The sequence below is a fragment of the Drosophila nasuta genome, unplaced genomic scaffold (genome assembly GCF_023558535.2).
Source record: "Drosophila nasuta strain 15112-1781.00 unplaced genomic scaffold, ASM2355853v1 ctg18_pilon, whole genome shotgun sequence".
In the NCBI taxonomy this organism is placed as follows: Eukaryota; Metazoa; Arthropoda; class Insecta; order Diptera; family Drosophilidae; genus Drosophila; species Drosophila nasuta.
Genome location: NW_026869412.1, coordinates 283,334 through 309,409, shown reverse-complemented (window position 1 = coordinate 309,409; position 26,076 = coordinate 283,334). Strand labels below are relative to the sequence as shown.

The 26,076-nt window shown below is 38.8% G+C and overlaps 2 protein-coding genes and 1 long non-coding RNA gene across 3 annotated transcripts; all 3 read right to left on the bottom strand.

Moving 5' to 3' along the window:
• Positions 1–2,431: 2,431 nt before the first annotated feature.
• LOC132797763 (uncharacterized) lies at positions 2,432–3,259 on the bottom strand. The gene is made up of 3 exons (XR_009633776.1): positions 3,139–3,259; positions 2,925–3,063; positions 2,432–2,863 (listed from the first exon to the last, which is right to left on the bottom strand). It is a non-coding gene; the product is annotated as an uncharacterized LOC132797763 (long non-coding RNA).
• A 4,965-nt stretch (positions 3,260–8,224) lies between these two features.
• On the bottom strand, positions 8,225–10,379 carry LOC132797766 (AT-rich binding protein). Its single transcript, XM_060809546.1, has 2 exons — positions 10,101–10,379; positions 8,225–9,949 (listed from the first exon to the last, which is right to left on the bottom strand). Exons 1-2 carry the CDS (start codon positions 10,278–10,280, stop codon positions 8,894–8,896), a joined length of 1,236 nt encoding a protein of 411 aa, XP_060665529.1. The 5' UTR covers positions 10,281–10,379; the 3' UTR covers positions 8,225–8,893.
• A 2,962-nt stretch (positions 10,380–13,341) lies between these two features.
• Positions 13,342–25,116, bottom strand: LOC132797765 (uncharacterized). Its single transcript, XM_060809544.1, is given in 6 exon segments — positions 13,342–13,942; positions 14,433–14,783; positions 14,785–16,548; positions 19,930–20,129; positions 22,462–24,207; positions 24,724–25,116. Coding segments are annotated over 5 exon segments (4,071 nt in total). The 5' UTR covers positions 24,064–24,207; positions 24,724–25,116; the 3' UTR covers positions 13,342–13,788.
• Between the last annotated feature and the right edge of the window lie 960 nt (positions 25,117–26,076).

The window sequence follows — 26,076 nt, the reverse complement described above, 5'->3', positions numbered from 1 at the left end:
GTTTGCCAGGGCAGACTCTATTATAGCTCTGCGGCAATACTTAGAGATTTCCAACTCTTCGAAGGATTGCAAACCATTAACATTTTATAAGGTATTTTAAATTTAAATTCTTGATATTTTATATAAAATCCAATGATTTAATTTATAAATGAGCCCTTACGAAATGGAAGCTACGGCAAAGCAGTAACTTTGCGTGCCAGCCACATCAACTGCATCCGAGAGGGCGTTCAGCAAAGCCGGACAACTTATAAGTGACCGCAAAAACTGTCTAAAGCCAAAAATTGTTGATAAACTTTTGTTTTTAAACAAAAATGCTGAAATTACTGATCTCCTATAAATAAATGTTGAAATTAACCAAAAAAAAAAAATTGTTTTTACACTTCGATAATCGATTATAATCTATGTTTTCCCTTTAAAACATCGAAAACATCGATGTCACCGAATATCGATGTTTTTCCATCTCTCTTCCAGCGGTCGAAAACAAACTCTGGATCTCAGATACTATGTATAAGAGATAGAGCTCCTTTCGTCATCATTTGTTATGTTTGCACGCAGATCAAGTTTGTTTCAAATTTTTGCCACGCCCAGTTCCGCTCCTGCAAATCGACAAAAATCGAATAGCAAGCAAAATTTTAAAGCTAGACGATTTATGGTATATATTATACAATAATAATAGTAGTAATTGTAATTGTAATTTCTGAAAATTTGGTTGCGATCAGATAAAAATGGTCGAAGTTATCAAAGTTTGTATGCGCAAAAACGCCTACTTACTAGGGATTTTAGTTGATTTGGTATATTTTGCATTATATAGTATGTCTTGAAGTAGTAGTACCATATAAATATACCATATATATTATTTGGTATATATTTAGTATTTTGTGGTATATTATTTCGGTATGCGAGGGTTGCTATTTATATTTCTGGCCTAATAATGAAAATGCGAATATTTATCAAAAAAAAATGGATTTATTGTTTGTCACAGTATTCTCCAGCAAGATTTATATATAATACTTTTGAATGCACTCAAACTAATTGTCGAAGCACTTTTTCCACTCTGATTGATGCACCTCCAAAACATGGTTTTTGAACGCTTTAACAGCATCATCTGTGTAGTGTGTAACGATACGTAGTGTTCCAAGATCGGAGAGTCTGTTCTAGCGGAGCACGCTATAGGATCCGGCTTCTGCTCGTCGGCTTTGGGGGTGGAGGTCTTGCTTGGACGGACTCTATCACTTACCACACATTATTATTATTAAATCTAGAATTGAGCGTGCTTGCGACAAATAGAAGGAACAGATAGCTAGACCGGAAGAATTCAAAAATAAATTCGGAAAAGAAGAATTGCGGACAGACAGAGAGAAGACTAAAAATTTTAACAAGACACAGATGTTGTTGTGCTTGTGAGTTGCCCACCCTACCTATGATCACCGGCCGCTAGAGCATTGCTCTGGTGATCCCTTCGACACCCTACATCCGGGTAGACATCAGCTTAGTTCAAACAGAAAGATTAGAATTTCATGATTCAGTTTAATTCATACTAAGCGAAAACAAAATTTTGACTAAAATTAATATGATTTTTAACATGATTTCCCGTTTCGGAGTTTCAAGCAAACCGATTGGTTATATAAGCGAAATGTTTAGGTAATTTTCAACCGGACGTATTGGTCAGTGAGCGAAAGTAAGCCAATATTTCAATTAATTCAATATATAATTCTATACTTAAAATTAGCAAAGATTATTATAATAACGAGGCGGGTGAAAATTAAAGTTAATAAAAATTCTAAATTACAAGATTATGGTACATGTGTTTGTGTGTTAATAAAACTTATTTAAATTAACAATTTTTATAATTTGTGAGTTAGTGAAAGCGTGGAACCAAAAAAATCAGCAAGAATATAAAAAAATTAAAAAACTTATGAAATCATACCGTAAACCAAAATGATTGTTAATGAGTTGGATTTTGGGATATTATATATTTGCGTTACGTTAATTATCAAAATTGGCTCTAATAAATTATTTAAATAAAATTCTTGTTAGGTCGGTTTTGATTGGTTCAATTAGTAGAGATGTCGTATAAGATAATGAAAAATGTTATATAAATGTACAAATAAACCACTCACGGCATATCCATCGGCGAAAGATCGATCTCTGCTTAGGTTTGCTGTAAAAGAATTTGTCACCATAGTATTTCATAGAATTTGACCTTTGTACGAGAATGGTAATTTAAATAAATTGATGGCCAAATTGTTTAGAGGAAATTTTCACTCAAAAAAAAAATAGAAGAAAAATAAAAAAAAAATCTTTTATATTCATACCAATTCAGTTTTCTCGTTTCACTTCACTTTTCTTGCATATTTTCTTTTCTTTTTTTTTTTAGGTATACACTTTAGATTATTTAACATTAACAATTTTTTTTTATTTGAAAGGCAATTAAAACTAAAAAATTAAAGGATAAAAATTAAATAACACTATAATTTAAAAATAGATATTTTAATTGGGTTTAATTATTCGACCAGATTGAGGTTAAGAGAATACCAGTTGAAGGGAAAAGCGCCGCAAGCTTGGCAAAAAGAAGGGAAAAAAAACATAAAACTTTTTTTTCGGAAAAATATTCCAACGATGATTTCGGCTCAACAGCCTCAGGCTCTTGTGGCTTCGCAACTTCAGAATTCTATGCCCATGCTTACGGCTCGTCTTCCGGCAGAACAGATTGGATTTCTGCCACCTTTTAGGTTAGGTAGAATAACGAAGCGGCCATCTTGTTTTTCTCGCAATTTACTGAAGGGGACTCGGGGCGATCCTAACCTCCTAGCCTAGCATGGAGGGCTCCTGAGGTACTTGGTGTGGGCCGCCAACGAACTGCCTATTAAAACGGCCACAATAAATACCCTGGACACAAAACAAAAAATTTTTCCCATATTCACCTGCCAACTTCCAGTGGGATCAACACAGAAAAAAATTTGAAAAAAAATAGTTGCGCCGGCGTTCAGCAGCCAGCAAAGGGACTCCACTTAGGCCGTCTCTTTTCGCTATTTTTTTTGCGTACGCACTCGTCGTTTCGCACTAAACAAATTTTTTTGATTTGTGTATAAAAATAAATTCACTAAATCCGTCACATCCGAATATTCGGAAACTTACGAGGATTTTTTTTTTTATAATTTTTTTGAATAACCAACTCGACTCAGCACTTGCCGCCTTTGCCCGCACCAAAAAAACTTTTCCCACGGAACGTGATTATATGCGCGTCTGCACTGTACGATGGTTTCGAACGAAAAGAATGTGAGCCACTTAACGTGCATTCCATCTAGGTTACAGGAAATGCAAAACAGATGATATTACAGCTTTCCTAATCATCTCTGATGCAGCTGACCTTGCAGCTTTTCTAAGCATCCCTGATGCAGCTGTTCTTGTAATTCCTCGAAACATCCCTGATGCAGCTGATCTTGCCATTTCTAAGCAGCCCTGCTGCAGCTGGGATTGCAATTTCTAAAACATCCCTGCAACAGCTGATCTTGCAATATCTAAGCAGCCCTGCTGCAGCTGGGATTGCAATTTCTAAAACATCCCTGCAACAGCTGATCTCGCAATCTCTAAGCAGCCCTGCTACATCTGATATTGCAATTCCTAAGCGTCCCTGAAACAGCTGATCTTGCAATGGTATTTCTTAGTTGTTTTATTTTACCTCTTCAGTCGCCGCTACATCTGACATCGAAAATCGATGACCACGCCTTTTTTCCTTGATGTGCGGGAATAAAATGAAGTCATTGGGTGCCAAGTCAGGGCTGTACGGCGGATGACCCATAAATTCCACATTTTGACCGGAAAAAAAGGCGCGGGTTTGAGCTGGTGTGTGAGAGTTCGCGTTATCATACTGCAGAATTATCCATCTTTTCTTGTCCGTTTTTCGAATTTCTACAAGAACTTCAGGCTAACAAATTGTGGTGTACCACTCAGAATTGACCGTTCTACATTGCTCAAGCGAAACAGTCGCCACATGACCAGTTCTACCGAAGAAACAGGCGACCGTTTGCTGAATAGTGCTTCCTCCACGAACAAGGTTCGTTGGATTTGGCTCGCCTTCAAAGACCCACACAGTCGATTGCTGTTTTGTTTTTGGTTCATAACCATAGATCCATGATTCGTCACCTGTGACGATCTTATAAATGTCTTTTGAAGCACAGGGAATGTATTTTTTCAAAATTTCTTTGAACCAATCCACACAAGCCTTTTTTTGAGCAATTGTTAAATTGTGCGGGATCCAACGAGAACAATCCTTTTTTACGACCAGGTGTTTATGCAATATCGAATGTATTCTGGTGGAAGAAATGTCAAAGGATGCCTGTATCTCACGATATGTCACATGACGATCTAGCATTATCAGTTCACGCACGGCATCAATGTTTTCTGGCACAACGTCTGTTTTTGGATGACCTTCACAACCTTCGTCTTCCAGCGAGCATCGGCCACGATAGAATCCATTAAACCAGTTTTTCACAGGGCTATAGGATGGCACTTCATCGCCTTACAAAGATTTAAGTTCATCGGTCCACTCTTGTCGTAATAATCCAAGTCGAAAGTTGTAAAAAATTTTTGCTCGAAAGTGGTCACGAGTAAATTCGATTTTTCTGCCGAGGTAAGTTTTTGGTTAATCGTTTATCGATATCAAACGTGGTCGCACATGAAAAAGTTGTATGGAGCTTTTATCGATAAAAGTCCAAACTTTTTTTGGGAAATAGCCAATTGGTCCTAAAATGGCTAGAAGTGACCTAGGCCAGAAACTTAAATAGCAACCCTCGTATTTTGAGAATAATACCGCAATATTTTAATTTTATCAAAAATGGGTATCTCACAGTCGAGCACATTCGACTGTAGCTTTCTTACTTGTTTTAAATAAACTAAAAAATTGGAGTTGTTTTACATTAAATTCATGTCAATGAAATATTTTTCACTCCTAAATTGAGGAAACTAAGCATAGCCCTTGGGAAGACAATCTTGCAATCATCTTGGAGCCATGATTCCGCTCTGATCACTAGAGTGAGAAGCTGACGCGCTGCGTAGCAAAAGCCTGGACAAGTGCAAGACAAAATCTGTGAGGTGATTTTTTGAGCTATGTGCGCAATGTCATCCTCTGTCCAACAACGTTTCCGAGTTCACTTCGATCTCTTTAAAAAGGCATTTCTAAGGGCATTTCATAACATTACTCACATGAAGGCTTAGCACAACATCAGCAATATCAAATATACAGCAAAGGTGCGAAAGGGATTTGGATCACCGGATTGGAGCAGTCAACAGCCGCATCCAAGTATAATGTCGAAAGCATCGATATTAAAAACCACTTCAAGTGCTGCCTAACTTTTTTGGGTGAGCCATTGCGGTTTCTTATCCACGTTGATGTTATTTTTCTTATCTTCATAATACAACTCACTCCTTGATCTTCCCCTAAAACTGTAGTATGTGCATATACTGGGAGAACACTGTACCGAATATAAACAGTTATAAGCAGCAACACTTTGTTGCAGCAATGCAAACAATTAAACAGCAACACTTTGTTGCTTTACATAGTATGCGCATATCTCGAGTTAAGCAGCGACACTTCGTTACAGTTAAACAGCAATACTTTGTCGCTTTACATTCTGACTCGAGTGCATGCATACATATATGCACATAAGACTCTCTCTCTCTCTCTCTCTCTCTCGCTAATATGCTTTGTCGCATATTCTTAGAGTATGTAATGTAAAACGTAATACATAGTTATGCAGCCGCTTCGCTGCCGGCATCGACGGCTTCGCCGCGTGCTTTTCTTATTATGTATGTATGTTACTTAGGCTAAGATCATGCTTAGATTTTTTGGAATAAATCATTATCAAAGAGAAAACCAAAAGGCACAGACGTGCCAGTGTTACAATTATTAATTTTTCTCGACACGTGCCAATGAGATAAAGTTGGTACAGTTTCTCAAAGCAAACAATGGGAAGCTGAGTGAAGTCGGGGAAGTGTTATTGATGATGATTTCATGCGTCATTATTCACTTAAATTCGAACCTTATAATAGTTCAAATTAAAGTTCATATCAATACCAAACAGTTTAGTTAAGTATTTTGGTGACTCAAATTTAAAAAATAATCGACAACAAAACTAAACGATTAATATCAATCGATATTGTATAATTGCCTAAATATGACTTTTGGGAAATTATTTCGCAATTCCCACTAATTATTCGTAGAGGTTTTGAAGCGTACTCAACGAATTGTCCGCTAATTTATATTACAAGCTATAAAATTTGTGCAAAGCAGATGGTTCGCATTTATTTTAATTTTTTAGATTCGCCCGAACCACTAACCATACAATACATACAATATAGATGCGTCAAGCACGCTTGCCACTTTTGGTACAAATGTACCAAAACTGGTACATTTTTTATGCGTTGGTACATTGGATAACTTTTTTTCATATTTGTACATTTTCAATATGGTTAGTCTAGTATTTAAATTTTTCATAAAATTTTATGTTCACACATTTTTTTTTAACAAATGGCTTTGTTCCACCAGACATAAATTTTGTATCAGTTAGAAATTGAACCATGACTAGCACTGGAAAATATCGCATACAGTCGATTTGCGATGTTGCGTGTCAATTGAGAAAATATGTATGCGCCAATGTAAGGTCCATCACTACGTAAACAGTTATATATTGTGAATCACAATTTGTGATTCAGCCAAATTTCTAAGCGAAGAAAAACTTGGCATAGTACCTCTAATGAGAACCTTTGAAAATTTATACAATGGTGATCCTGATGATATAATATCCCAATAGAACTAACTTCGACTTTCTTTAAATCAGGGAAAAGAAAATGTTATTCGTAAATTTTAGACGGACATTGAAAGTAAAAAAACGGTGTTGACGAACAGCGCGCTGTTCAGGAACTCATAAACAACTTGACTTCGTTGCCACACAGCTCTGGTGCTGCAGAGCGAAAGTTTTTTGAAATTTCGTTAATGAAAACTAAATTACCAAATAAATTAGTATTTATGACACTAAATAAAAAAATGTATTGCAAGGAATTGATTGATTGTAAAGACCTTCACTATGTTTGGTCTACAAAAGATTGTTCATTTTTAAAAATTAATTAAGATAGTTTAAAATTTGATTTATTAATATTCAAGTGAAAGTTCTGTTTTTGTTTTCTTTATGTTTGAAAAGTATAATTGATTAATTGCTTTTGTTTTCTTTTATATAGTAAATACTATACTAAAAAAAATTAAATATAAAATAATAAAAGATAATTTAAAAAAAGTTAACAAAATATAGTATTAAAAAATACCGAGAAAAAAATTGTGGTACATTTTTGGTAAAATTGGTGCATTTTTTCAAAATTTTTGTACACAAAATTTTTTTGGAATGGCAACCGTGGCGTCAAGTCATACAACCAAAACGTATTTTTTCAAAATTTTTGTACAAAAAATTTTTTTGGAATGGCAACCGTGGCGTCAAGTCATACAACCAAAACGTATCATCACTAACCATCAGTAGTGTCATTTTTTTTTTAAGCAAAAAAAGCTGGATCAGCGAAAACAAAAAGCTAAAAAAAGCGGAATACCAGAGAAAAAAGTTAGGAAATAAGCTTATTTTTATAAAGCAATGTGGTATATGTTTTTCATTTATAAACCCTCAATTCAATACGTAATATAAAATATAATTGGTAATTCTCTGACAGATGTCACGTGCCACCATCTTTACAGTGAAAAAAAACATAAACTGAAAAGGTTGTTCTAAAGGCTTTGGATGAGCACTATATTTAGAGCTAAGATTGATTTTAGGAACTTGTTCTGTTTTAAGATAAAATATATACATATGTAAATTCATTCATTCATTTCATTTTTTGGTTTGCAATTATCAGATAAGAAAATAAAACAGAAAAAAAAATTCCAAAACCATTCGTAGCTTGTAGACTTCCTTTGGAATCGTCAATTTGACGCATCTATGTATTGTATGGTTAGTGGTTAGTGGCTTGACGGTACAGAATCCTTAGCGAAACCACGAACCGTACAATATTATGGCGTCACCTTTTTTTAGACTTGCTTAGATTTTATAGCATTCATTCATGTCGTCATAACTTGGACACAAACCCCTCATTTTATATATAAGGAATTTAATTTCCATGGGAATTTGCAATTTTTCTGTATAAGAGTGGAAAAGAAGAAAAACAAAGCAGGAAATTATTGAACAATCAGAAAGGTATTTATTCTTGTTGTTGGATTGATCGATCGTTTTGTTATATAATTATATATGTTTTTTCTATATGCATTTATGTACTAAGCAATTGCTAACAACTGACTATTGGTTTTAAAACTGGTTATCTTTTGTTTTTCACTTTCAAGATGGCTGCTTAAAGTAGAATGGTGACTTAACTTAACTTTAAATTGCTTCCCCGCAAAAATCATCTTAACTACTACATAAAAATTGAATGTACATCTAGATCGTAACATATGTATGTATATATGTATATATATATTGTATATTGTAGCATAGTCTGAAATCGGCTTAAGTACGTCAAACCAATTCGCAGGCCCAGCTAATTGCCCGTTGAGGTTAACATAACCTCACTTTACATACTGCCTAGCGTCTATTGGGAGAGGGATGGGGGATAAACTTTACACATATCTATAACTATAGACGTACGTGAGTGCTTGTGCAGTACTATCTATATAGTATAGTATAGTTGTATGCTAAACTTAAATCGATATTCATAACTCTGTGGCTTAATTTAGAAATAAACGCGTACAAAAGGAGTCGGGAATTGGGGATTTCAAGATTGAGGATTTGGGGATGCGGGAAGAGATGACAACTACACACTAACCACACTGCACATTGATTGCACTGATAGGAAGCGCTGCCTAGAAGCGCTGCGGCAACAGATCGCTTTTGATGCCCCTAAGCGCGTGCTTCTTTTTGCGATGCGTGGACAAATTACACGACTGCTTGAAGGAGGCGCTGCACATATCACAGTTGAAACGCCGCTCCTTACTATGCACCACGCGATGCAGTTCCATGCGCGACTTGTACTTAAATTTCAAGCCACAGGCACCATAATCGCAGATGTACCAACGCTCGCCGTCATCCGAGGACACCGCACTGCTGGCACTCGCCGTTGTGCTGTTCGAGTCTTTGGGGGCAAGGTCCGTTTGCGTCGTAAGCAGCGGCATGCCCAGCGTGTTGCATGCCTGTTGCATCACGATATTGCTGCTGGCAACGGGAACGGGCAAGGGAACGGGACCAGCAAGTTGAACGGCATGCGGGGGCGTTGAGCAGACAGTGTTGCCGCTACTGCTGTTGTTGTTGATGATGTTGTTGTTGCTGCTGCTGCTGTTGCTGGTGGCATTGGTGGAGGTGCCTACATTGACGAAATTCGGTGTGGGCGGCGGTGGCGGCGGCGCTGGCACCACTTGCGACAGATGGTAGATAGTGGTGCTGTTGGCTGCCGCCGCCGCTGCTGCAGCAGCAGCTGCCTGCATTTCGGTTGTCAGCGTGACCAGACTGCTGGGCTCCACTTTGATATCGATGCCGCTGCTGCCGTTGTTGTTATTATTATTGCTATTGCTGTTGCGCGAGCTGCCATCGCCGCCGGCGGCGGCAGCCGCTGCTGCTGCTGCCACAGCGTGCAGCTCAGCCAAGTCTTTGGCCTCGCGATGCTGCTGCTGCAGATGTTGCTGCTGTTGATGTTGCTGCTGCTGTTGTTGTTGCTGCTGCTGTTGTTGTGCCTCATGCATCTCCACAGCGGCTGCCACCTCACGTTGCTCCTCCTCACTGTATTTGGTGGCACAATGGTACAGCGCCAACGGTACCGACACCGCTGTCACACTGCCCGGCCCCGCCTGCGACGTTGTGGCACCGCTGGTGGCCGCCGCTGCCTCCACTTCCGTCAAGCAATAGCTAGAGGTACGACTGTGCTCCTGTCAAAGACAAATCGACATTAGTTGTTTGGATTTTGGGCGCCAAAACAATTCGCATTTTCAGCCATGGCTGAACATTAGCAATTTTTAACTTGTCGCACCATTCTGGCGCTGCAATTGTGCGCATCGAGTTGGACTGCAGAGGACTTACCTTGGCAACCCCATGCAGAAAGTTGTGCTCATCTTGTATGTGCTTCCAGAAGGCGTCCTGCGTTTGCAACTCTTCCTGGCAAGTGTGGCAGACAATCCAGAAACTGTCGCCCGACAAACAGAACTCGCCCAGTTTCGTATATATCTTGTTATTTTTGCTCAGAATACGCGGAAAACCCATTGCGTTGACGTTGTTTTGGCGACGCCTCAGGGCCGTGCGCTGCGCTTTATTATTATTTATATGAATGTTTTGTTGGCTGCAGTGTGACCGCAAATTTCATTTCAGAATATACCTAAATCAATGTGCTTGGTCGAGCTGCTATTTTATGGTATGACGCCAGTGCACTTCGGTGGTCACACTGTCAAAAACATAATGCAGAGTTGCATGTGACCAGATAAGCACACAAACTTCATTGTGTACACACTGGCCACCATTCAAATGTCAGTCAATATTTAAATGAATCCCGCCATCAGCCTACACACCAAGCGTAAAAATAAAACTTATGTTTAGGATTTTGTTTCTTTTATCTTTAGCGTTTGTTTTCAAATTTATTTTGATTCATTTATTTTTCTGGGATTTGTTTATATCGAGTTTTTCTTTATTTCTGTTAGCTTTTCATATTCAAACATAAATAAACAGAAATAATTAATTACAAATACTTTGACGGCTTCAACTAACAATTAAAATACGTAACATAACATATATGTATACATACTTGAATATCTTAATGTATCTATATATGTCTGTATGCATGTCTATATCTGTATATGGTAAATATAAACTGCTGTGATCTGAAATTGAAATGAAAAAAATGCTTTTAAATCATATCCCATTATCTAATTTAATAACAGCACAAAATAATGTATACATATATAAATATATATTTATATATATATTTAACGTCTAAAATATTGATTGAATTAATATTAATTTTAAGTGTAATAATACAAATAAATATGTTCTATGATCTCCAGCTTGTTCTTTGCCAAAAATAATCCATAAAACGGATATTATTTACGTAAATCATACACATATACAAATACGCATATTTCATGTGTATGTATGCAATTTTTTTTAGATACATACATTTTTTGTTTAACATAAGCATTGTTTTGTTTTTTTTATGTTTTAAACATATTTTGCATTTTGTTAGTCATTTTTCATTTCATTGTTGTGTATGGTTTTTGTGTATTTTTTAGAATAATGCTAAGATTTGAAAACTTTTCTCATTTACAAAGTACATAAGTATTTTTTTTGTTATTTTTTTCTTTGCATTGTTTTGTTTTTTGTTTTTCTTTCTTATATGGAACATGTTCAACGTTGTTGGGGCAAATGCCCATCGTAATCTGAATGAATTGGTTTATACATTTGATTTGATTTAATGAGTAGGAGGATACAAGAAATTTAATTTCTTGCTTACAATTACAAGTTAATGACTTTATATGTATATGTATATGCACATATATATATGTTTGTATATTACTAAAAAAAAAAAAAAGATTTGTTTGCTTTTGTTATAACTAATGCAGTCGAGTTTGACGCCAGCGAACGAGCAATATTTGTTGCTGTTCTTTTGGTTTTTAAGTTTTTTCGAGCGGGCAGCGCGCATTGAAAACAAAATCGAATTTTTAATAATTTAAACTTGCAGATGTGTGAGTGTGTTTGTGGGAGAGCGCAAGTGTGCAAGTGTGCTGAAGTTGAAATTTGTTATTGTTTTAGTTGTTGTGGTTTTCTTTAATGTAATCAGTTCTTTGAGTTCCTTCTCAATAAATGTTTTGGAAAATTAAAAGATTATGAAAAGCGAAAATTATTGATATTTTTAGGCTTAAGTTCTTTGTTTATACTCAGTGTATCACAGCTTATTTCAACCATCACCAGCCGACAAATTTGAATCAGTATACTGGCCAAACTAAAAGAGGTATTAAATTTATTTAAACGCAGGATTTTAATTTAATGTTTTAACATAAAAGATATTCTTCCATTTATCCTTTAACTTTTTGTTTAATATGATCGAAAAACAAGTCCCAAGTATAAAAATAACGGTTCTTCATTGATCTATTGCTTTGTGTATAGTATTTTCAATGTTTAGAAGATAGATTTTGGATATTTTAAGCTTTAGATCTCAAGAGACACGCATACTTTACAAATGGGTCCGAGAACCACAATTGTGAAGCAAAATGACGTCATAGCTTTAAAGAATGGATATACTCGCCCAAAAATTTATGTTTGGACAGTATACTCATTCAAAGTTGTCGGTTGCTGGTAGTTGAAATATGCTGTGATTCACTGTAGTTTTTCGAGCGCTGTCATCGATATTTTTTCACTAGCGACATATGATGCCCAGAAATTAGTTAACCTACTTACGCGCTAAAAAAAAATAATAAAAAAGCGAAATTAATAAATAAACTTAGGCATATACTATAATTTACAATGGAGCATAACATATATATGTATATATACATATATATGATCACGGACAATGGTTGTTTCAGATTCAGAACGCATCGCCTGCATACCAGGGATGCACCCAAGGCGCCGATGGCGGCGGTGTCGGCGGATAAATCGTCGGCGACGGTTGCCCATGGGCATGATGATGTGCGGATGCTGCGACCGCCGCAGCGCTCATATGGTGATATGGCGCTGAGAAGGCGCCATAATACGAGGCAGCTGCCAACGCCGCCGCCGCTGCCGTTGGCGACGCAGCTGCAGATGAGGAGTTCGTTGAGGATGCCGGCGAAAGACTGGCGATGCCAGCTGCAGCTGCAACGCAAATGCTGTGACGTCGATGCATGATGGCATGACGTTGCTGCCGCTCAGCTGCCACAGCTGCTGCTGCTACGGCTGCCACACGTGTTGCTGCTGCTGTTGCAGTTGCGGTTGTTGTCGCTTCTTGTGGCAACGGCAATGGTGGACAGCGACGTGCAGCAGCACGCTGTTGCTGCTCACCACTTGCGCTATTCCAGTCAAAGGCAGCACTGCTGTTGCCACTCTGACGATGATCCTGCAGCGCAACGCCTGCGGTCAATGGAGGACTGAGCATATTTGCGGCTGCCTTCCCATACAGCGTTGACAAATAGGCGTGCTCAGCGTCGGCCATTTGCTGCGCTGCAGTTCTTGCAGCGGCAGAGGCGCTGCTGCTGCTGTTCCTCTTGGTGTTGTTGCTGTCACTGCTGCTGCTGCTGCTTACGGTATTATGTTCCGCATGCTGACGCTTCTTTAGCTGGCGTTGCTGCTCCTGTTGTTGTTGATGTTGCTGGCGTGCAGCTGCTGTTGTTGCTGCTGCCGTTGCTGTTGCTGCTGTTGCACTTGCTGGCTGCAGCTCTTGCAATAGGTGCGATTGCGGGTGAGAGTGTTGCGGGTGTTGGTTGTGGGAGTACAACATTTCGTATGTATTGTTGTGTGCTGACTGTGAATGATAGTGTTGCTGCTGCTGCTGCTGTTGTTGTTGCTGCTGCTGACTATGACTATGATGGCTGTGGAGATGCTGCTGCTGCTGCAGATATTGCTGTGGTGCTGGTGGCGGTGCCAAATGTGCCATATGAGAAGATGCAGACGTCTTTTGTTTGTTGTTGGCATTCGTATCTGTTGATGTTTTTGTGATGCTGTTACTATTGCTGATTTCTGTGGCTGTTGATGTAGTTGATGCTGTTGTAGTATTAGGCAAATGTTGTGCTCCCCAGCTTAATTCCTAGCTCGTGCGCGTACGCTTCGAGGGCGGCTGCTCCGACTGGCGTGTCATGAAAGTCAACTGTGTCATATATTTGATAATGTCGCGCACCTGGACTAGTGGCATATTCTCATTGTAGGAACGATCGTACTCCATGAGTATTTGCACCTGTCGCCTGTGGAGGTTACAATAACATTGAAAAGCTAAATTAGTTTCAATCCAATAATTTATATTGTTATTCTAATCGCATTGAAATGCCGTTCGATAAGCATACAATTATCGATAGACTTGCGTGCTCTGATTTTAAGCCCGATAATTTTTGTACAATCGATAGGTTTGCTTTCTTGGTATATACTTAATTTATATTTTAATTAAATTATTCTAATTTGCAAAAGCTGCTTCTTTTTAATTCGCCATTATGAAATTAGGATGAAGGCAGATTTTATTGGCATTGGCTTTATTGTGCGATTAAGCAAAGTTCAGTTAAATTGAAACTGGGTTCCACTAATGAACGGAAAAACATTAAAAATTTGTGGAAATTAAAATATATCAAATGCATCAGTACTATATATTGAAAACGATTTTATTTTGAACAAGGAAATACTCGAAAGAAAATAGTAAACAAAAAAATAATAATCGTCAATCGTAGGGCGCAATTCACTTACCGATTTGCCTTGTAGAGCTCCACACCTAGCGCCTCGATTAGTCGCTTGCAGTGATCGAGGGCTACAGTGGGAAAGAAGTTCTTTTGGAATTCGGTGAGAGTCATCAGCTGCTCGGAGTCATTGAAAGCCTTCATATTGATGCAGGGCACCAAGTGCTTGTCCACGCATACCCTTTGTACCTTGTAAGGCGTCAGATTCATGCTGCTCGTCGGTATCTCGGGTATGACGCACAATCGCTGTGCCCCACCCTCCCCACCACCCGCTGCACTTGCGGCCGCTGCATGTGCCAATGCCGCATGCCGCTGCAAATGCATGGAGGCGCTGTTGGCATTAGAGCTGCCACCGGATGAGGGAGCCGCTGCCACCACCGCTGGAACCGGAGCCGCCGCCGCTGTTACTGCTGCTGCTACCACCGCCCCGTCCGCCATTCTGTAGATGCTGCGCATGCGCCAAGGCGGCGGACATGCGTTGATGCTGCTGCTGCTGTTGTTGCACGGCCGCGGCAGCCTGTTGCTGCTGCTGCTGATGGTGCTGCTGTTGCTGCTGCTGATGAAAAGCGGAAGCCGCCAACGACCTTCGGGATGAAGACAAATCGATAACGTCAGTGGGCGTGGTGCTGGGTGTAATTGTTGTACTGCCTATGCTGGTGTCCACCAAGTGGCTACCAATAAACTGCTGCTGATGGCTGTGTTGTGACTGACGTCCGTAACCACCACTAATTGATGTTGCAACTTGCTTATGCCTTGACCCTGACGACGAAGAGGAGCCACCACCACCACCAGTGGCACCTCCTCCCCCTCCTCCAGCTCCACTAGAGAGCGAGAGTATCGCCAATGGCAGTGAATTGGATTTGGTCGAGCAGATGACACTCTTTTGACGTGAGCCCGCAGCTGGAGCAGCAGCAGCAGCATTATTGCCACTGCTGCTGCCCAGCGGCGATGCAGCCGTCGTGGATGCACTTGAACTGGAGCATGAGCTCGAGGGCGAATGCAGAAAGTGGCCTGGCAATTGAGGTGTGATGGTCACATTGGGATTGGATGCCAGCGACAATGTGGTCACTACATTTGTGCCAGCAACTGCCGGCGACATGGGCGGCGAGATGTATGAGGGCACGGGAGGATGATGGGAGGCATGATTACTACTACTATTATTGCTACCGTTGTTGTTGGCATTTGCATTCGTTTGTATTGACGTAGAAAGATCTGGATTCGCCAGAACTTTGTGTATGACGGCACGCATCTCGTCTGTCATATTAAATTTCTTTTCGAAATCCTCTAATGCTTGTGTTGAGTTCAATGGTATGGTGGTGATACCACCACCACCACCATTTCCACCACCACCACCTCCACGCAGGCGCTTCCCACTTGACTGATGATGATGCTGCTGCTGTTGTTGTTGTTGCTGTTGCTGCTGCTGTTGATGCTCATCTGGTATCAAGGGCGGCACAGTTGGTTTTGTGAAGGTGCCACTGCTAGATGCCTTCTGGCTTTTATTGCTCGCCTGCTGCTGCTGCTTGTTGGGATTGTTGTAGTCCAACATGGTAATCAGATCCGTGTCCAAGGGCAGCGATGGCAACGGCGGGAAGTTGCTGTGCGATTTTTGTGGGGCACTGGCAATACTGCCGCCAGCTGTCAAACAGTTGGCAACACCGCCGATGCCAGCGCTGCCGCCGCCAGCGTTGCCACCCAAGCTGCCAATGCCAATGCCGGCGCCCTTCATTTGTTGTGTGAACAGCAAACGTTCGGCGGGCGTCAGCTGATTCCACAGCGCCAAATTTGTGTAATCGGCACGTGTGGATGGCAAATTGTAGTTGAAGGGACTGTTAAATAGACTGCCAATATTGGCAGCAACTGCGGCAGCCGCTGCAGCAGCAACTGCTGAGGCACCTTGATTGGCAGAGGACGTGGAGGAGGAGGAGGAAGAGTTGCGCGAATGTGAATTATTATTGTTGCTGTTATTGTTGGCAAGAACATGGCCGTGATGGCTACGTGGACTGTGCGTGTTTGGGGAGTGTTGTGCATGGTTAAATGTGTTATTTTGGTGTTGTTGTCGTTGTTGTTGCTGTTGCTGTTGTGTCTGTTGTTGTTGTTGCATCAGTGATTGCTCGACATTTGACCTAGAAACATTATATATAATACATGAGTGTCGCTTTGAGCTTGGCTGCAAAATTTCCATTTTTTTTGTGTTTGATGTAAAAATTTTGTTATTTTCGTTTTGGTTTTGTGGTGTTTTCGATTTTAAGCATTTTTCAAATTTTGTTGTTTATACTCGCTATAGAACTATGTTCCATTCTTACATATGCATATGTGTAGTATGTGTATTTATTATGCCTATGGCTATTTTTATGAATTGCATATCCAAATCTTAACTGCTCACACGATATATCGCAATAAATGCAACCTGCATTGCTCTCCTGTCTGCTGATGCTATCACTTTTTTGTATTTGTTTTTGCCTGCGTTACCTTAGTGATTTGGTGTTGCCATTGTTGATCAACTACAAGTTTTATATTTCTTTAGTGTATACTATTTGCTCAACCGATTAAAACACTTTGGACTGCCTTTGCTTGTGTTTTACATATTTATTTTTATTACTTAATCTTCGCTAAGCTTCTTATTGTCATTTAATGCCTAACAAGCAAACACACACACGCACACCGGTATGTAAAATGTGTGTGTGTGTGTGCTTGAATGTACTTTTGTATACATCAAAAATGCAATGTTTAATGAATTTGTTTGTTTGTGTGTGAACTTGTGTGAATGTATTCGTGTTTTGTGTGCGTGTGAATGTGATAAATATTATTTTATGGCAACTTGCAAGTTGCCATATATGTATGTGTATATAGTCTACATTTCACAGCGATTATTGTTACTATTTTTTCGTATACTAAAACCAGAGTGACCTTTTTTAACGGTATATTTTTTGAAGCTTAAGTCAGGCAAAAGTACAATATTTTTATTATCCATTTAATGATAAGTAATATGTCAAATGTTATGTATTTATTTAGTATATCTCCGCGAAAATGCTACGGTCACACTGGCCTACTCTTGATTATTTTTCATCTTAAATTTCGTAGGCTTGAATTTTTCTCATTTTTTTAAATATAAATTATGAAAATCTTGCAAAATGCATAAAGCCTGAACAAATTTTGTAATTCTTTTATGCCAATTATCAACTTGTTGTACACGCATTATATATAATGTTATCTTGATCTCTCTCTCTCTCTCTCTCTCTCTCTCTCTCTCTCTCTCTCTCTCTCTCTCTCTCTCTCTCTCTCTCTCTCTCTCACTGTGTGGTGGGATGCTTTCGGTATCTAAAACTGTGGTGCACATAACGGTTCTTGTGATTTCGATTCGTTTCTTGAGGCCGGACACGTGGCCGCGGGGGTTGTGGTGGTGGATTGTGTTGTGGTGGATGGGAGTCTCTGCCATAGAGGGGATACCTGTCACCAGAATTTGGGAAATTCCATATACATATTGTATATATAAATATATATATATATATATATATACATATATATATATACATATATATATATATATATATATATATATATATATATATATATATAACAAAGAAAAATATATATATATATATTGTTGATTTTGTAGATGGTTTGATTTGTTCTTGGTGTTGTTGTTTCGATGTTATTGTAATTGCTCTCGTCTTTGACTTTGAGTCTTGATTGGTTTGTTCATTTTGTTTTTCTTTCTAATTTGAAGTGCAACAAAAATTATTAGGGGTAGTCAGTACACACAGCCATAAATTATATATATAGATACATATATATATGGTTTACAGTATTTTTATATATTTATATTAATCACAATATATATCAAATATAATAGTCATTTATGTATATATATTGTTAATTCTGGTTTTGGGCGAAGTTATGTTTTTCAAAATATATGTTGTAGTTCCTCTATCAGCGCGAGTATCTTTTCAAAAATCTCATTGCAATATTATTATGTAGTAGAATACAAAAACAGAAGAAACATATCCGGAAATAATCAATAATTGAACCACATTATAAGATACATAATCATATGAGAAGGAAAAAGAAATATATGTAAGAATGTACATACATATGTATGTTTATGTACACATGTCATTGTTATTTCATTGCATTACAAGTATACTATGTCCATCAATCAAAATTTTTGGAGGAAACTTGACAAATAGAAATTAATATAAAAACGTCCAAGTTGAGGGCATGCAAACTACATTGAAAAAAAAAAATACAAAATTTAACTACAAAGTGAATATACATATATGGATTTGGTAGATTAAATGCTTCTATATGTGTGTATGTGAAAATGTGTGTGTAAGTGTGGGTGTGTATGTGTATGTATTTGGGTATAGGGAAATGTGCGTCCAATGCTCTCAGGTCATCATTAATCTTCGCTTCTTACCGCTATTGGTGCCGTTATTTAAGGATGTATATGTGTATATATAATTATACATATATCACATATATCGTTTATATTGATTTTTGGCATTTGAACATTTTTCTATTTGCCAAATATATTTTTTATATGTGGGCTGCTTTTTTTTGTCTGAAGTTAGCCAGAATTACTTTGTGTTAGTAACGCGAAAAATGTTGTAAAAGTTGGTAACAATATTTTACTTAGGTGTGTTTGATTTTTTGTATGGATATTTTGAAAAACATAAAATGTAGTGACGCCCTGAATGAATTTCGCTAAGAACTTTGAGGCAGTCTTCCATTTTTTTTATTGTAATATACCGAATGCGATGAGAAAGCTTAGTTTTTGGTTTTGACTACAACAACAATTAGAAAAACATGGAAATAGGTTTTTGGCTTGGAATTAATTATAATTTTTCTTTGTTTAGTGTTAGAAAATTACGAAAAATAATGTAGTAGCGTGACTTTGGGGCAAACGTTTTTGGTAGCAAATAAGTTATGTATGTAACGATTATTTTTCAAAATTTTTTAGCAGATTTATCAAAAAATTGTCAACACAATCAAAATATTTATTAAAATTAAATAAAATGCGTGCACAAACGCCGATTTCGATATGCAATTCTCGATTTGTTTAGTTATAACTAAGACGAAAAAACAATTGGTGGAAAATAGAAGAAAAAAAAAAAATGTAGCTGGTTTTAATTGATTTCTTGTTTTTCGTGTGGCACCCTAATGGCAATAAAAAATGTTCAACTTAGTTTAGAGTGAAAAAGTAATGTACACATAATAAACGAATTACAACAAAATTTGAAAAACACAATTTCTGCACAAAAAAAATCTTTTTATTTTATTTGTACCATTGCTCAATCAATGAATCAATCAATTATCAAATCAACAAATGTTATAAAACATATGTATATCATATAAATTGTGCAAAGAAAAAAGCAAAATCAAAGTAAGTAGCAAAAACGAATTGAAAATATAAATGTAATTGCAAATTTGCTTTGATTTCAACCTCGCGCAGTAACAGATCGATAGCAACACACTCTTCGATTTCGATAGATTGATATACTTACATGTGATTGGCATTCTGCCCGGCCGCTGAACGAACCAACGGCGGCGGCGCATTGCCGCCCCCACTGTGACTGTTCACGGAGGACATGGAAATCGCAGGATTGTTGTACGTATACGCTTGCCGACTGTTGCCACTTAGCATCATGTTGTTTAAGTGTTCACGATAGGGGCCGACGCGGTTTGCATTCGCATGCGTTTGTTGCTGCAACACAGAGGGGTAAATAGAAAAAGAACGGTGAAAAACTGGCATGAATGATATGGTGGGTGTGTGCGTGTGTGTGTGTGTGTGTGGGAGAGTGAGAGTGCGACATAAAAAGCTTCCAACAGGTTGCCGAACACACGTATGTATGTCTATATTCGTGTGTGCATGCATGCGTATGTATTTACAGCTTATATGTTGATATGTATGAGGGAGAGAGTGAGATAGAGAGCATAGCATCAGAGTGTATCTAAACATGACCCAGTTTCTAAGCTGCTGCGGCTACAACTACGTCTTTTGCCAAACTGTGAACAAAAAAAATCAGCTAGAAATACAAACACATACTTATGTGTTCCACTCTATCTCGGTGTGTATTTGTGTAATTACAAACGTGGCTGTTAATATGTTTCTTATGCTTCTTCTGTCCTTAACAAGTGACTTCTCTTTTTCTCTCGCACTCTTTGCATTGTCAATTGGTTTTGAAAATGCAAGCAGATGTGCCGTCACAACAATAAAAACAAATGTAATCTCAAAGACATTTATTAATGAATTTTTTCTGTGATATGAAACGTACACAAATATATACACACAGGCGTACGTATGAAGCCATGCTCGTCTGTTTGCGTTTGTATGTTGACAGAGCGTGAGAAAGAGAGAGAGAGAGAAAGAGCTTGTGCACACACAGCAACACATACCAACGTATTAATTCACGCTTTCCAGCAGCGAAACAAACGTGTGTGATTATTAGACCTGGCAATCAATCACTTGGACTATCGTATATGTACGTATGTACATATATAAAATAGAAGGATACAGTGTATATCAAAATTAAACTTTGAAGCAAGATACCAAGTCGAATTTGATTGTAAATTACAACACTTGTGCTGAAGGTTCGCCATTCAAACAGATGCAAAAATAACATTCGATGAATGCTATTGGAACAGTGAGGTCGTTGTCTTATTTTAATCGCTTCGACTAGCGTAGATTACTATGATATCGATTTGAACTATACTCATTATAAGTCTCTTTGAGTGCACTATGGGCAAAAAGTCCCAAATTTTGGCATTTTTACATTTTTTTTTGTTCCGTTTTAATAAATTGACTTTATTTTCTGAATTAGAATACTTGAAGAATACTGAAACATATTTTTAAAAAATTTTAGACTTCGTTGGTACTTTGTTATTCGTCCATATTTAAAGACTATAATCTGGCAAACTCTAAAAAAAATTGTCACAAAACTTTCGATTGTGATTTTTTCTGTGAGTTTTGTATTCAATTATTAAATCAAACAAAAATGTATCTGTGTTTCTGTGGAGTCTAACTTGTGAGTCTAGGCCAGTCGAGGCAATTTTAAAGCTGATTGTTTGAGGTATGCCCATCAAAACTTAAAGTAGGTAATTGATGTACTTATACGTTAATACTTGTGAGTGGTGTCCAATGTCTCCAACTTTGCATAAAGTACCGGTAAAAATGCGTCAGAAGCGCTCAAAAAATTGTACAAACGCGAATTTGTACAAAACTTTTCTCATGCAAGAAAAAACAGCCGCCTGAATACTATATCAGATGTGTTTAATAGAGAGCATTGGGTTCCTCTTACGCACTGCTTTCAATTATAAATCTAAAGGAACGTCAAAGATTAAATTATAAAAAAAAAAAAACTACCAAGAGATGTTATTAGGGGCATGTGTAGACAATAATGATAATCAGGTAGAAGAAGGCGGAGATAATGAATTCGAAATTTACGGGTAGGATTCCCTGGAGTTGGAGGAAGAAGTTGTGAAGAATAAGTCATCAAGATATGGAGTCACAAAACTTAATATTGGACTCAAACTCATTTCTGATTTAATTTTGCAGGGATCAAAACAAATTTAAAATGCAAATTAGCTGGAAATATATTAATTAAATAGATTTAGTGCACATTTATTAAATATATTACATTAAAATATTTCAAAACAAATTTTTAGAAAAAAATCGAACTTTGTAGCCTTATGGTAAGGTGGGCGGGAAGGAAGACGTGGTCCAATTGAAAAAAAAAAAATCCGAAATTCTATCTTAATTTTTTGAGTATTCGTACACAGTTTCATGTTTCTAATTTTAAAAATGGTAAAAATGAAACAATTTGGGACTTTTTGCCACTCGAGTGGTCCTTTCTTATTTTGTTTCCCCACAGTTTTTATTGCGCTGGGGGCTTATAAAAGTTCAACTTTAAAGTTTAGCAAATATAACTTTAACGAAAAAATGAAATGGAGGTGCTCCAAACTCCCTTCCCCTATTTGCATAAAGGTTATCGATAACAATAAGGATCATGCAAAACATAGCGATAATAATTACTCACCAACATTTGAGCATGAATCTGTGAGACATTATTCGTTGAATTCATCCAGCCTCCGCTGGCTAAGGCCTGCACCGTGGTCAGCATCCGTGTGTTGCCCTGCGACTGTTGCAGCATTGCCGCCGCCGCAGCGGCTGCTGCCTGCGAATTGAACGCCGCCGCGGCGGCCGCTGCTGCAGCGGGCGATGGAAAATTGCCCGAGTTGGTCACACCGTTGGCACTGGCTGCCGCAGCGGCAGCGGCAGCGGCCACAGCACGTTGCTTCATCAAATGCTGTTGCGTAGCAGCGCTGATGGCAGTGGAATGCTGTTGTTGTTGCTGCTGCGACTTTTGGGAACTTGCATTAACGGCGCTGCCACCGCCGCCACTGGCGCTGCCACTATTGCTATTAACGCTGTTGGTCACCTTTGGCGGCGGCGCCGATGGTTGACGTGTCCAGTTGACGGAGTTGTTGACATTGGCTCGATTGCCAATCAGCAGATTGGAATCGACCACTTTACTGGGCCAATAATCCTCGAATTCGGTGCCATTGGGAAAATAGCTTTTGATGTCTGTCAGAGAGATGACAGCAACATTTTCGCTGGAGAAAAGCTCGTTGCGTATGCCTTGCACCTTGCAGCAGAACTTTAAATAGGCCAAATCCCAGCCATTGAGCAGCTCCGCCTTGGTCTTCAAGTTTTCCGTTTCGCCCTCGAAGTAAAACAGCGGCACAACCTGCTGATTGTTGCGCACTGTATAGGGGACAACGGACTCCTTGTTGATGCGTATAAAGCCGCATTTCTCAGAGGGTGTCTTGCTGCCTGAAACCAACTTGCGATAGCAAATGTCCAGGAATTGATAGAACTTGGAGGCATCGCTGAGTCGCACCACCAAATCCTTTTGGGTGAAAATGTCGCGACCAAATTCGCCGTCGCAATGCTTGTGATTGATCTCGATGAAGAGGCGTGCCTCGGCATCCGTTATGTAATAGCTGCGCACGCATGTGCAGCTCGAGTAAATATCCGGATGCAGGCAATTCAGATACTTGCCCAGCAATTTCAATTCGATCATGCGCACCGAGCAATATTTCTCCGATTGACGATAAATGTAGGGTATCGATACTTTACCAAATTGCGCCCAACCAAAGTGGCCCTTTATCGATTCCTCATCACATGGCCCTCCACTCCCTTTTTGCGCTTTCCCGTTGTTATCACTCCCGTTGTTATCGATAACAGCGCCATTGGCACGACCATTGGCTGCTAGCGCTGGCACCACTTGCATTGTACCGTTGGGTAGTTTCTGATGCCGCGACAAATAGCTCATGATATTCGTTTGTCCATTGCCATTGGTCAGCGGCGGTTGCATCGCTCCACCGGCATTGGCTGCATTTCCACCGCCACCGCCGTTGGCATGCTGCATGGCCGCTTGCCGACTCGCTTGTTGGGCGGCCTGTTGCTTCTGTTGTTCCTTCATTTTGGCGGCTAGCTCGCGGATCTCGGCATCGTCGGGTCGCTCTTGTTTGACGGGCGGTCCCAATGCGCCGCCCAAACTGTTGCCATGCAGTGGCAGCGACTGTCCGTTGGCGTCAACGACGCTGGTGATCTGCACGTCGTCGCTGCTCGACATGGCGACTGCTCTCTCTCTCTTTCACTCGTCGACTTGCGCACTCTCTCTGCTCTCTTTTACTTTGCTGTTGCTTTCTTGCTGTTTTCTTTTAATTTAGTTTCGTGCTCCTTGCGTGTTGACAATTTTTAATACATTTTGCATTCTCTGCAATTAGGTGTATAAAAAAAATAAACAAGAACTCGGTTATAAACACAGGAATACAAATCGGAAAATGTAACAAAAAAAAACCAATTGATTGATAGTACACGCACGCACACACATATACACAGCGCTGCCGCCGTTTTTCTCTCACTGTCATTCTCCCGGCATGCGTTAGCTCTCTCAGCTGACACAGATATGGCAACACTGGCGCGCGCACACACACACGCAAACACACACAGCAAAACGTGCAGCGCTGTTGTTGATGTTTTTCTTGTTGTTGTTGTTGTTGTTACTTGTATATCATGCTGTTTCTTTCGCGCGCACTTTTTGTTGTTGTTTAATGTATGCGTTTCAGCTTGCTTGTTGTTGTTTTTGTAGCGGCGGCAGAGTAGCGTGTTTTTTTTGCAAATCTATTTTTTTCTCGTTGCTTTACTGGCTAATATTTTAATCCACACACTCACTCATACATAGGTAATAAATTTGGATTTATTTGTACACATCTTTTTCATTGACACTTACAATAATTATCGGGCATTGTGAAGTTGAAGAGGAAAACATGAAAAAAATGTACACAACATAGTCACTTTTCTCGTATATGACACAATACATTAGGTGCAATATATATGTATACACACTTTCATATATCTATTATAACTTATTATTTTGTGTGCTTTAATTTTATTTTATTTTATTTTTTTTTTTTGGTTTTGCTTTAGATTATACACCGCGGACGCGACGCAACCGCCTACAACGACGAGGCAACGCTAAAAAAAAACGCTGGTTTAGGCTCTGCGGACTGCGACGAGACGTCCTCCCGTCTTCGCAATACACAAACGAGTGTGATCGTTGTTACGAAAATTATTTCAACGAAGTCAACTGAAAAATGTGTGCGCCAACGTGTCTGTGTGTGTGAGTGCGAGTGAGTAACTGTCTGTGCGTGTGTGTATGTGTGTACATAGCGCCGACGCTGACGCAGGCAGCGCAGCATACGCTAACGTACACATACACACATATAATGAGCGAAAAGAAATACAGAATACATAGAGCTGCAGCAGCCGCAGCAACGACAACAACAACAAGTCTGCGACTATGACGTCGGGCAGAGACACGACGCCGAGCATGCAACCGAACATTGTGCCGAATTGCTGTTGTTGTTGCTGCTGCTTTTGTTGTAGAATTTGCTGCTGTCCACCAAGCGCACACCTTGCAACCCCCTTATGCACTTCTTCTATCGACTAGCTAAGCTGCTCTACAACGGCACAGTTACAGTGGAGCAATTGCTGATGAACATTGTTCAACACTTTCTCTATGACTAAGCAGCAAATCAGCTTGATATGTTGAATTCAATGCTACATACATATAAAATTCTTTCGTATTCTGTAATGCGAAAAGTTTGCGCAATTACTCAATTTATACTATATTGGAAAAAGAATATAATATATATATACATATATACATACATACATAAGTAAGTTATTGTTTTCATTTTGAAGAACTTTAGAAAAATTGGTACAAAGTTCTTAACACGCGAAGCTTCATTGAATTGAATTAAAATTGATGTCAAGAATTGCTTACAAAACAATAATGAAAAAATGTGAAATGTAAAATTTTCTTTTCAACGAATGACTACTAAACTATACCATAGACTTCCATTTAATATTCTAATTAAAATGCAAATAAAAATAAAACATTGAGAAAAATGTTTAAATTTCAAAATTCAAAATATTTGAAATGTCGATTGATTGAATCACACATCAAATCGTTCATATACAAATTTTTCTTTTGTAGATTAGCTTTCGTTCTTTGAAGCACAGACTGTACCAGGCTCCAATAGTACTGTCCGACTTATAGAGGTGTTAACTGTTGGAGTTT

What these genes read in the sequence shown, in the direction of transcription:
- LOC132797766 (XM_060809546.1), bottom strand. Translation starts at nt 10,280, where the DNA reads ATGGGTTTTCCGCGTATTCTGAGCAAAAATAACAAGATATATACGAAA. An exon ending in TTCTGCATGGGGTTGCCAAG is followed by an intron (nt 9,950 to 10,100) that starts GTAAGTCCTCTG and finishes TGTCTTTGACAG; the next exon opens with GAGCACAGTCGTACCTCTAG.